General features: G+C 47.7%; 1 protein-coding gene across 1 annotated transcript in view; it reads left to right on the top strand.

Moving 5' to 3' along the window:
• LOC144114183 (protein turtle homolog A-like) overlaps positions 1-13,435 on the top strand; it is a 398,561-nt gene that overhangs the window by 276,134 nt on the left and 108,992 nt on the right. The window contains exon 4 of the mRNA XM_077647762.1: positions 9,645-9,872. Coding sequence (XP_077503888.1) covers positions 9,645-9,872 — 228 coding nt within the window. The remainder of the gene's footprint in view (positions 1-9,644; positions 9,873-13,435) is intronic.

Here is a 13,435-nt window from a genome sequence, read left to right as displayed (position 1 = left end):
TTCCCGCAATCTGTCCAGGTCTCAAGGAGATCCATTAACGCGGTCACTTTGCCTCTTTTCAAGGATACTTAATGATGCACCGGGGCAAAAGAAGAAAGAGGAAGCGATTTTCGTTTCCCTTTCTGGACTGCCCCGCCAGCACTTTCCGAAAAGTAGAAAGGTCACCTTGCAAGCGGCCAGAGTTCGACCATGCTAACGGCGTTACCCGCTATCGCATACGGAATAGTTCACCGGTTTTCGGTGCGTTGCTACGGGAAAATCCTGCTTGGCCACCTTATTTTAGGGAAAATATATGCGTGACGTAGGGTAGTGTTAATAAGCCAGAAAGAAATCCCGGGCTCTGTCTGTGTGTGTGTGTGTGTGTGTGTGTGTGTGTGTGTGTGTGTGTGTGTGTGTGTGTGTGTGTGTGTGTGTGTGTGTGTGTGTGTGTGTGTGTGTGTGTGTGTGTGTGTGTGTGTGTGTGTGTGTGTGTGTGTGTGCGTGCGTGCGTGCGTGCGTGTGTGTGTGTGTGTGTGTGTGTGTGTGTGTGTGTGCGTGCGTGTGCGGGCGCGTGTGCGCGTGTGCGCGTGTGTGCGCGTGTGCGCGCGTGTGTGCGCGTGTGTGTGCGTGTGTGCGCGTGTGTGTGCGTGCGTGTGCGCGTGTGCGTGTGCGTGTGCGTGCGTGCGCGTGTGCGCGTGTGCGTGCGCGTGTGCGCGTGTGTGCGCGTGCGTGTGCGCGTGTGTGCGCGTGTGTGCGCGCGCGCGCGTGTGTGTGCGCGTGTGTGTGCGCGCGTGTGTGTGTGTGTGTGTGTGCGCGCGCGCGCGTGTGTGTGTGTGTGTGTGTGTGTGTGTGTGTGTGTGTGTGTGTGTGTGTGTGTGTGTGTGTGTGTGTGTGTGTGTGTGTGTGTGTGTGTGTGTGTGTGTGTGTTAAGGCTTTTAAAACTCTGCAGCTTTTACGTGTGCCAGTATAGTACACCTTTGTCGCACAGTGCCAGGCTTCCTGGGGCAGTAAATTATTTACCATCCTATCTTCAAAATGGAGCCATAAGCTTCCTTGTCTGCGCTTTCGAAAGCTGGCTACAGGCATTGCTTGGTTCAACGCAACGCGCCGTAGCAGCCAAATGGCGACTGTCCTTCCGCTTGTAGACCACCACTTGTTCGGGAGCACTTTCGGGCTCATTGCTGATTACTCGTGATCTTCAGAAAGAAAAAAATATGTAGAAAATGTCCGCGTCACAAAATGTATTTCTGATGCGGAGTAGTTGCAGTGGTATATATTTCGTCACGACGAAGGCCATAAGTGATGTTTTTCAGACTTCCTTGAAGCTGCAAAGTGCGTGTATTATGTGATTCGCACATGAAGTTAGTCACCGAGGGAAATAAGAAAATTTGCGCCGAGAGGAAGGTGAAACAGGGTTTTAGAAAGAGGCAGCATCTGAGACACCTAGTTCGATTTTGTTTCTTCTGTCAATAAGTCAGTAGTAGACTTCTGTCCTGTTCTCTGAACATTTCGAACATAAACGCACACACAGATGACACGGCGAGCTCTTACGCAGTCGAGAACATAACTTGGTCACCGAACCTCATTCGCGAAGGTGGTGTGCCTTTTGCAAAATGGTTGCGTCTTCCGCAGAAGGAGGTAGGCGTTGCGAAAAAACGGAATTTTTGCCCATCCCTATCAACAATCTAGGGAGCGAGCTCCTCTTCAATTTATATATATATATATATATATATATATATATATATATATATATATATATATATATATATATATATATATATATATATATATATATATATATATATATATATATATATATATATATATATATATATATATATATACACACATATATATCCACGGCAGAAAAGTAGTAGAAACTGCACACACGTCTTATTCCTACACCCACCTATCGCTCTCGACCCTGGACACAAGAGTGGACCCATTTTTTGTGTCACGAGCACTTGTTTATATTTTTTCATCCCTCGCACATTGAAAGAGCGCGGCAACGTTCCCGCAGACGTGGTCCGCATACCTGATTATACAGTCTATCGCCAGCCTCTGATAAGGCTCATTTCATGTCGCTGGACGAGTTAGATTCTTTTACTTCGTCATTTTCTTCGTTTTTTTTAGCGCTGTTATGTGCAGTTTTCTGCGTTACATTTGTAGTTTTTTCTTATTTCAGGTGCGTTATTCCCTTCTCTGCTTAGAACATTGTATTCTCTCACACATGTTACATTTCTTTTCATTTTCTAACACTATGATTTTAACTGCACTTTTGCCGCTTCTTATCAGCTTTCGTCGTTTATTACTGCGCTACACCTCTGCAATGCCACGGCACTTGAGGGTACCAAAATTAAATACAGTGTCTTTGCTGTACGTCAGTGAGGCTGCGCTGGTTCAGCACTGGGTAGCGTTGCCTGCATCTCAAGTTCCATCTCTTTCAATGAAAAGTTTTATTACAATTTTTGTAGCGCCTTAGTGAACGGTCATCATCTTTTTACGTGCGCCTACTGACCGATGCACAACGTACGCAACCACATTCGTGTACGTGGGCTGGTGCGACCGCTGGCAAGCGTTCATTTAACTATTCTTAGATGAAATATGAAGACGGACTGGGAACTCCATTCGCCACTGCAACAGCTTTCCCGCTGTCGATGAAAAAGGAAGTCATCTGTTGCGAATGGTCACCTCTGGAGCGTTCTGTTTCCAAAGCCCGCCTTCGGCTGCCGACCAACTCTTGACAATCAATGAATGAACGCGCACAACAGCAAACAATTTCCAATGCCAAAACAGAGCGTGCTCCGGATGCTTGGACATGATAAAACGCCGTAGGCAGCAACCGTTCTGATGATCTGGCTGCCTATCAATTTCTTTCCGATTTTACGTGTTCCCTCTATCGTGGGGTTCCCCCCCCCCCCCCATAAAAAAAAGAAAATAAAAGAATGGAAAGGCGGGGGTGCGCGCAGGGGCACAGTTGGGAGCACTGCCGTCTAACAAACTGGAACTGTAACGTGCAGCACCATCCCAGAAAAAAAAAAAAAGCTTAGTGGTAGGTAGGCGGTTTGCATACGTACGTGCATAACTCCGTGTAGTCGTAAAGATGGACCTGTCACGTTCGGCTTGCACCAACCTTCACCTAAATCAGTGTAGTCATCTGTACCTACGGTTGCATATGTACTGGCACTATTCGCTGCGGCGTCCTGTCTGGTCCTGAAAATTGATGCGAACGCGCTCACAAGCTGTTTCGCGCTTGAAGGGGACCACTCTGTGCGAGATGCGCTTTTGCGCTAGTGGTTCTCGCCGTAATATGAACCACCCGAGGTTATTCAATATGCACGAGAACCTCAATGGATGAAAGCGTTTTTTTATTCCACCCTCGGCCGCACGCACCCGCCGTACGAAGTAATCGAAGCCCTGACCTCTAAATCATCGCCACTGCGGACTATAGCCACGAGTTCGGAAGCGCTGGTGAAGGTCTTGACGACTGACTTTTATTACTCCCTTCGTCAGACGTAAAGGCAAATCGAATAATGATATGCAATGTACTTGTTTTAACCTTCCAGGCCATTTTATTGTCCGTTAAATTTGCAACCGCCCCCCTTTTTTTTTTCACTGTTCAGCCTTATAGTGTAAGCTTAGTTTTTACCTTTACACGTCCTTGGTGTTATTTTTCTGAACTCTTTAAAAGTGAGCTGCGCACGCCATTGCTTAATGTAGCTTAGCGCCCTGAAACATATAAACCATTTGAATTTTACATTTTTCCTATCCCGTAGAAGCTTAGCAACTACTTTCAATCGGATGGTTTGACGCTCCTTGCGAATGTTTGTTTATAACTGACAGAGCGCCTCTAGTACATGGCGCCAGGTTCTGTGCACCCTATGCATAGGAAGAAATGTTAGTATTTAAACCCTGAAGCGTAAGCCTACTGAAGTCTCCTGTTTATTCGCATTGGCAAATAAACCTAGCTACCCGCGTACATGTAAGCCTGCGTCAACTACATTTATGGAATGAAGAGCTTCCAATTAATGTGGAAGCATCTGTACCATCACAAAATAGATGGGCTTAGCACAATATATGTTAGGTCTCTATAATAACAGAACGGGCCTGATAGCTTATTGCACGCGCGCGCGCATGTGTGTGCGTGCGTGCGTGTGCGTGCGCGTGCGTGTGCGTGCGCGTGCGTGTGCGTGCGTGTGCGTATGCGTGTGCGTGCGTGTGCGTGTGTGCGTCTGCGTGCGCGCGCGAGATTTATCGTTTTTAAGGTCGCTTTAGCTTGGGGGTTCGGGCTCCAATGCAAGTCTTTCTACTTCATGCGGGCACACTTCGGCTGGGTACATGAATGAGGTCAAGAGCGAGGGCTTTGTTCAGCCCTGTCACGTTTGACACGTGGGCAAGCACAGCTGTCCCATCGCTATAGATTTACTCCCCACCACGCCAAAAATAAGCGACCAAACTGGAATTTCCGCGCAGCGTCGAAATACTGAACGGTTTTACACCCATTAGTACTCGTAATATCGTTGCTTGAATGCGCTTAGTGAGACTGTAGGGGGGCTTGATTCAGCGGCTGGGCCGAGCAGACAACTAACTCTCAAACGCTGCTGTTGTTGACGTTGTTGTAAGCTACTAATAGGACTAGCATTACGTAATACTGCCTGAGATTCACCAAGACCTTCATTACCCTTCGCACAAGTACCCAGAGGGCGTCAGCTAAAACAGCAAGTGCAGACTACTTCAGTGCCCTGAAGGCATTTTAAAAGAAATCGGGAAGCCTTCTTCCGAACTGCCCGGGTTTCCCCGCGGGAATCCGATGTCTTCCAGAGAATCATGTGCCACGTCTGTCCTCTGAGAGAGGTCAGGAGGGACCGCCTCTCTGTGTTGTCATCATGACGGTACGTGCAGGATTCGGAACATAGCCAGTGTGAATCCGTTGTGGCAGCGTGCCTTCTGCCTTCTTTGTCCCCTTGGTCACACAGGGTTGATTGGATGGAAACCACCGAGGTCAAAGATGGCTAGTCACTTTTTATTCGAAGGATCGCTTTGCATCTTGAAGAACTTCTTTGATGGCTCAGTAGATAGCGCGTTATGTGCCAGGCTCTCAGTGACATTTCCCAAGAGTCTTAAAACAGTAAGCACCCACTGAGTACGTATAGATGATCGCCTAGTATGCAGTTTCTGCGCAGACTGCGGAGACCTAAGGTACTACCTTTTTGAGGGGAAGCAATGACAGTCTGGAAGCTGAAGCGCTGATTTCGAGTTCGTAAATGTAAACGTAGGTAGCCTTCCTCAAACCCTTTCCGCAGATCTCTGGTTGAAAGCGTGCAGATGATGTTGCAATTCTCTTCTGAAATGATCGAGCCCCGACAAATATGTTTCCGCCAAACCTGTGCTCCGCTTAGCACGAGTGCGAAGAATATTCAAAGTGCAGTCGATCGGCTCTAAAATGACCAAGGCTGGTCCAACAATTGCCTTCGTTTCTTAAAATATAGACGTGGCACACTAAGAACGCATGCGAGAAGTAAGCCCGGGACACATTCCTCTTCCGCAGACACCGAAGAAGAGCTCGGCCGGTATCTCTCTCTCCCAGCTGCCTTAATAGCCATTGTGTAGGGGGATGGCGGAGAGGGAGCACTACCGACTCACAAAGAAAGTTTTCACTCTCAGCAGGTTGCGATACAACAAGGATTCTCCTTAGGGCTCTTTCGGTGCACAATCTCTTGACGATCTAAATGGGCAGCCACCCCGGCTTATATTGGTGTTGTCCGCCCGTCTTGCCTGGACGATCAGCAGCTTTGAGCGAACCCCTTGGCTGTTGCTGTCCCTCACAGAATGCCAGCGTATTATGTGTTACTATGGCCCGTCTTTCACTATTAGGTGTAACTAAAATTAACTTAAGCCTAGTCACCGCTAAACACGTTGCTTAAATTTATCTCACGCGTTAGTCTGGCCCTCAATTTCGCACTGCCAGGAAGCTTAAAGGGACTATGCAATAAATATTTGAGATTGCATAAAACAGACGAGAGATTGGCCTTCGATCACTCGTCACCCCAGTGCAAGAATTTTTGAGCTAGTATCAATAACAACCAAGATATAGACGATTAAAAATTACGCTCCTCCTCTCCCCCCTCAACTCGTACACGCCGGGCACCAAAAAAAAAATAAAGAAAACAGGTCCGGGACTGTGCCCCGCCTATGAACACGTCATCCGCTGACATTCGGTTTGCAACTTCCGGTTGTCGCACCCAGCGCCCCATCAGCAGCATCGGCAGCGTCTCCGCGGTCTCTCTTCGCGTTTCTGGATTGCGGTGCGCTTCGGGTTCTTTCGCTTGTCGTCTGTTGTTGCGGACGAAAAAGACACTGCGGGTGGCCCCGCAACTCCCGACAGAAAGAGGCGGCAGAGGTAAATTGAAACCATATGCGCAAAGGCAGTGACCTGGCTCGCGCTTGCCCGAGGGGCTCGCGCGGCGGCACGAGCAGACGACATTCGCTGCTACCGGAAGTGTGCCCGTGACGTCGTGGCTGCCGTGGCTCCAGCCAATCACAGCGTGTGGTGGCCTGCTGACGTCATGGGTATAATGACGTCTTTTTTCACGATTTTAGTTTCAAAATCGGTCACTACGAGCACACCATTCGGCCCGAGAATTAAAAAATACACGGTTTTTAAAAATTCATAATAAATTGCCGGCTCAGTTCCGAAGACTCATACTTAGTGTAAATGCTCATTAGCATCATTTATAAGCATTGAAAACATTTACAAGCGACTTTAAATTCATTGCATAGTCCCTTTAATTCTTGAATCACATGCATTATACAAAAGAAAAAAAATCAATTTTCCGCACGTCTTCGAACTTGCAAAAGAAGTTAATGACAAACGATTTTTTTTTTTTGCTTATGCAACTGCACAGCAAGATTCCGCTCCGTGTGGGATGGCAGCACTAACGGCTTTTCAACTGTACTTCAAAGCTTCACGATGACACCACTATACAAAATGCCCTGAGGGCAATAAAAAGTTTTCATATTGCGATGTGAACATATTTGGCTTTGTGATGTATTCGATTACGCTCACAGGTTTTTACGGTGCGAAGCATCTTATTCACGCGCTGTTTAAATATTAAATCATTTCATTACGATACACCCAGTTTGATCAAACATCCATTCAGAACACCGTGCATGTATGCAACAATGAACGACCTGTCGCGGTGACTCACTGGCCTTTACTTTTGGCTGCTGATCCCAGGGTAAGGGGATCGAATCCTGGCCGTGGCGGCACATTTTCATGCAATGGAAATGCGAATATGCCCGTGTACTTTACGATGTAAGGGAACGTTAGGGAACACCATATGGTCTACATTCATCAGGCGCCATCCACTACAGTGTCCATTGTAGCCGTATGTGCCGCTTAAGGGATATTTAACCTTGCATACTACTACCAAAGCAACAATAAGCCCGTAATGCATCCATACTAGTGATTTGTCATTGACCTCTGAAAACACAACAAACAACAAAACGACCAAGTGTTGAGGAGGAGCCTTAGACTGCTAGCCATCATTTCGGCAAGTATAGGCTTGTCTTCTTCTGGGCGACAAGTCCTCTTCTCGAAATGTTGGCTAGCCGGCTGAAGCTCTCCCACGGCCTTTGTTCACTATTTTTTTTACGTTATAGAGGGTTCCATATTCCTGGAATTTCTGTACCAGGAAAGCACATGCATTCACCGTTAGATATGGAGTTGTCGGGACACCTGACATCTTCTACAAGATCGAATAAAAAATCTCATTGTGGATGTCCATCAACCATCGCGGGTTGTCGCCCATTATACTGGTATGACAACATCCAATCAGTATGCAAGGGGTGCCGGCAGAATCTTTGTTAAACACCAAAAGAAAACATCGCTGTCACCGTCGCACTAACCGGTTGGGGGTTTCTGATGAGTATCTGCATCACGCGTCGCTATACCTGGCGTTGCTTGTTCTGTGAAAGCGTCCAGGCGAGCGCAGTCACGTACTCTGCGCGACGCAAACACGGCGCAGACATGCCACGAAGTAGCGTGAAAGACTGGATGCGCCCCAGAAATGCTGCTCCATTAAGAAAAAAAATGAAGGAAATGACTTAGCCCATCCACTGCCGCGGCACTAATCATATGTGCCAGCTGCGCTGGCAGACCTCGGATATTCGAGGAACTCGCCGGCGGTTAAATTAAATATTGTGACGTCGCAGCATTTGCAAAATTATCCTTCCCAGGGGGTTTGCTCCTGAGCAGTGTAGTGAGATTCTTTAGCCTCCCTGGAAGACCTAAGCTTCGGAGGTTTGACGGCAATGAGCTCCGATCACTTTCGAGGGATTTAAAACGCCGAAGATGTAAACCGCGTCACACTGTTTTGAAGACTTGGTAGCCTCGTGAGCTGCGCATATCTGACAGACGCTACACATGCAGTGACAGATTTTCAGCTCAGAAGTTGTCATTCAACCCAAGATAGAGCGCTGCCCCCGCCATGCCTCTCTTCTGCTTATTTCATGCTGCATGTGCTGTGTCGAATTGGAAGGGGGCAAGCTATAATCACAACAGACCTCAGTGGATCATACAGGAGGACTCCGTATGGCGCAGACCTCGGTAGGCGATGGTCTTGAATTTCGGTGGCAATTCCAAATGTGTTTTATTAGCATGAGAGACATGCAAGTTGGCCTTACAGGGCCAATATACTATTTCATCATTCCTAAGCTACCCAATATTCTCAAACTTAAGGAGCGTGATTTTTTTGGCTAAGCGAGTATTTTTTGCTGATGGAGTTAGGATTCGTGCAGAGGGTTCGCAGTAATTTATATATTAAGGTATGATTTTCTCAGTGCCGACGTAATATGCAGCATCAGAGAGGTTCCCTTCCTTCTCCCACACATCTCGCCGCCACCAGTTTCCTACGACTGTAGAGGGCGAAACATCTTGATGACGCCGGACAGATAGGTCTATTAGACCACACGCTCAAAGCTGTATGCTCATTGGCTTATATTTTGGAGGCGTAAACATTGTTGGATAACTTGCGAGGTGGCATAAAACGTACCTTGCCCATCCTACACTAGGCTCTCTGCATGGGCACCTATGTGGTGACGCAGTCTTAAAAGAAAAAAAAAGAAAATCGTGATTCCACACAGTTCCTGAAGGCAGGTGGAGGTCACAGCCAGCACTCGGTGCCTCTGCACTTGGAGGCATTTTAGCCAAACACAGATATGGTTCTTTGCTTCGCCCGTCTTTATTAGACACACTCAGACTTTTCAACAGCCCTGTATACAGACGCGCCATCGTGCGCGCCTTACAAACGCGCGTCGACGCCACACTCTGGCCGAATTCAAATTGGCAAAGTTGGAGTCTGGCAGCTATAGCAGCGTATAGTTAGACGCCCTCGCACAGTACCGTGCGCTTAAAACACGATAAAGTAAACCGATGAAACTCCCGAAAAAATACCGATCAAGCAGTCGCAGGTGCCGCGAGACGACGCGGAGCGGCGTGCGCTGCCGCCGTGGGCAGTTTGGCGGCGGGGGGCGCGCTCGAATTCCAAGCCCTTGGGCGGGCGCGTCTCAATGGGCCGGAATTCTCGAGCGGCTTCGTTGGAGCACCATTCTTGCAGACAACCGTTTGAGAATTCCGTGCGCGACTTTCACTCATTTCGATGCAGGCAAGCCGCGGCCGAGCCTGCGGTGGAGTCTCTCGCTTTCGGGCGGGTCGCAGCCGACGCCTCTTGAGGCCACGGAAGGCTCGTCAGACGCCCGCGACGGCGTCACGCGTAGCTGGGCGACGTTGGACAAGCTCCAAAGATGGCACCACGAAGCCCGGCTCACTTGCCAGGCTTTCAACTCTGAACTTGTGGCGTCTCCCAGCTCCTCCCTCCGCCTGCAGCTCGAACGTGAGTGGAAAGCCCGGCGGCTGCCTGGGCGGCTTTAGCGGCGCGTTTATTGCGGGCGCTGGTGCGGAATGCGTAGGCATCAAAACAGGCGCCCGTAGAGCGAGCGAAAACCGGAAAAAAGTGAAACGCCGTGGCAAAGGGCCGCCGCGTCAACTAGAGATGTCTGTGTTATCGTTGCTCCTGTTTTCGCGGGCTCCGAAGTGTTGGAAGTCAAACGCAGCAAAACGGCTTCTATGCAGTCGAAAATGCACTCAAAACATGCATTCCAGGTACAGCGTTTCTTTTTTTGTTTCCAGCTTTTTTTATCACTGTTTGGCTAAAGATTCCTTGTCGTCGTCTTTGAACATTGCGCATGATATCATTTCGTGCCTTAGTGGGCTTATCAACCTTATTGCGTTGTGTTTACAGAGGATAGAGTTCCCAAGTAGCGTGTTAAATGGATCTGCCGGGTTTTTCTCGAGCGCTGGGAGCTTTCTCATGCACCAAGTGCTGAGGCCCCTTGCTGAGAGAGGTATTGTTTTCTAAAGCGTAATAAGGCAAAAAATGTTTTCTTTTACTTGCGCATAAGGGCGCATGAACAGGTAAGGCTATCATCCGCCAAGCTGGAAAAGTTTGATGTGACACCTTAAGACTATTTTTTCCCGCGCTCAGTATCGGTGCACAATCGGCAAAAGTTAGTGAGGCAGCATGTGTAACCTGCGGATCCAAATTATAGAGTAACGGATGCAACGTGCAGGACGGCGACGTGGTCCCAAGGGGGCTAGGATCTTTCTAGTCTTAATACAACCTAGCAACTTGTTCATGAAGCGTTACAATATAACGTAACCTTTTTGGTACAACTTCAAACAGCACTACTAATTCTGGCGTAAATAGCACACGTATCGTTACTGCTTCCGCCATTCCTCCCCAGTTTGGCCTCACCTTTGCAGACGTTTGTTTTTATATTTTCCAGTCAGATATTGCGCACGGGCGGTCATTTTTGTAGCAAATAAATTGTGCAACTATTCATACCACGTATTCTTAAGTTCGTTAATAAAACTGAGGTCGAATGATTGTCATATTTGTGATAGATCCCGCATATATTTCGTCTACGTGGATATTCTATCGCTATGGATAACTTCAAGAAGTCATTATGGTAGGATTTGACTCAAGAACGAAGCGGAGATTTAGCCTCAAAGGAGCCCTCTAGCTAGTGGCGTTGACCGACTGTCACGTCTTCGTAGTTAATCCGGTTAATCCGCAGTTCATACCCAAGCAGCTGTTAGCCCCGTGCGATCCCACATTACTACGCGCAAAGGTATTAATAACGACATTATGTCAATCGGTCGACGCCATTGGCTATAGGGTCTCCCTTGAGGGAACATCCAAGGAACATCGCCAACATGCCAGTGCAACTCCCGGTATCCCGGTAAGCTTCTCGATGGCAGTACAAGTGGGTGCTACACTTGACAGCTTCGCACTCAGCGAAAGCCGGACTGCATATCCGCCATGGAGGCTGAACAGTTATGAAGTTTGGCTGCAGCGCACATGGTAACGAGGTTGGTAGCCGCCACTACGGTTACATTTCGATTGGGGGCGCAATGCGGAACCTCCCATGCACTGACATTTTCATGCACGTTGAAGCATTAGAGATGGTCGCAATTTATCTGGAGCAATCAATTAAGACGCCCATCATAGCCGGACCAAGATTGTTCCTCGGCTTGAGACATTCACTGAATAGTTTTGCAAAATCAGGGTTACTGCTCCAACAATGTATAGGACATAAAAATGATAAGCATTTCTCGCTCAGCTTTCTAATGAATGAACTAGTGAAAACGGGGTTGAGGTGCTTACATGACCTGTTTACTGTATAATTATGTCCCAAAAACACCCAGTCTAGGCGCATTTTGCGAGTCTAATGTAAGTGTTTAATCACCTTGTAGAATGTTTGTGCATTTCGATGCTTATTCAACGACGAATGACGTTCTTTAGTAGTCGCTAGTATTCAACGCCGCCAACACACGAAACTCCACTGTGTATATATGTTCTTCCCAACGATCGCGTCTATAAAAGACCGATTCCTCGTCGTTCCTCCAGAACAGCCAGAGTGCACATGAACTATATGAACCATGCATCCTGAAGTATGACAACATCTTTGAAGTTAACAGGGTTGGCAAGCGGCAAGCTTTCAAACATCATAAGTGCGAAACGTTGAAGGGGAAATCTTTTTACGCCTGCCTGCGATGTGCAAAGTGGTACACATGCGCCGATGCAACCACCGCAGCGTAGCTCGTTTTGACTCTACACGTAGCTGCGCAGCTCATTGTAGAGTAGACGATGCCAGAAAACGTTAGCCCGGCTGCCGCCAGTGCATTAAGTCGCAATAGGCCAATCAGTTCTCTTTGCAGTTATTCGCTAGAACCCGAGCAGCATTTCACTCTTGTGCTATTATTTTATTAATGTCGCAACCCACTTTCCCGTGCTCCGTGCCCCTGCCAGCTCGCAGGTTTTTGAAGAGAAAGAGCGAATTTTCCATTCTAACTCATGTCCCTGTAACTGGTTGTCGAGAGTAAAAGTGGCAAGCCGAGTAGTTTGCTGCGCTTTCTCCAAATCAGAGGCACAGCTCAAGGAAAGGCGACCCAGAATGGCGCTGTGCTTGTGCCCTTGTTTGCCTTTGTGCTGCTTTTGCGCGGCGGCTCTTCTTCCTCCAAACGTGTAGTGATCTTCTCTTCTTATTTCTCTTATCCTTAAAAAGCAAGCAGCGATCAGAAACTGAGCCACAAGCTTACAGCCTGTCTTTTCCGTCCAGCTTTCATCACGAAACAAGTTCCCCGCGTCAGACAACTAACGAGTCTGTTTGGTTGGTTACTCTGGCATCCCAATAACACAAGCTCAGCAGAGATCATCGTTACCAGAACCCGTGCAGCAGTGTGAAGAAAGAAAAGACGGTGCAGTTAGTAGAGAGGCAACACTCTTGCTGGTTCGTCACGCTGTGCAAAGACAGCTAGCTATAGGCAATTTTATCTTTTTTTGACGTGTTTCATGAACGAAGCTTAATGTCAGCTAGACTGTCTTTGTGTTCCCTGCTAATTTTTCTGGCCAGTTGCCAGTAATGAACCGAGTCTTCTAAAATATTAGATATGGTAAAAAATGGAAAGGTTATCAAAAGAAACGTTTAAGCTCAGACGTAACTTGAAAACTGTCTAGAGCTCCTCCTGTAGGATTATCAAGATCACAGCATATAGGGCAACAAAACTAACGGACACAATGATTGGTCGCTTAAAATGTACATCTTTGACCAAAATTGCTGTTTAGCCTTGTAATTAGCAACTTACGACACCCTTGCCACTCTAAAGCGTCTGAGGCATGAAGCTGACGACAGTTCTCCTCGCCATTTAGAAGTTTCGATCTTCAGGGGTTCCGTAAGTGCCCGTTGCAAGGCTTAACAGCAAACCCTAGGGCCTCGGCACTTTTGATCAAGGCTGTACATTTCCGCTAAATATAACAAAACACTGAACGCAGTCAGCTATTGATGACAAAGAATGCATGCTTTGGCCGTTAAAAAATTGCTATCAGCGTACTGC

The sequence above is a fragment of the Amblyomma americanum genome, chromosome 1, assembly GCF_052857255.1.
Source record: "Amblyomma americanum isolate KBUSLIRL-KWMA chromosome 1, ASM5285725v1, whole genome shotgun sequence".
Classification (NCBI taxonomy): domain Eukaryota; kingdom Metazoa; phylum Arthropoda; class Arachnida; order Ixodida; family Ixodidae; genus Amblyomma; species Amblyomma americanum.
This window is presented reverse-complemented; position numbering and strand designations above follow the sequence as displayed.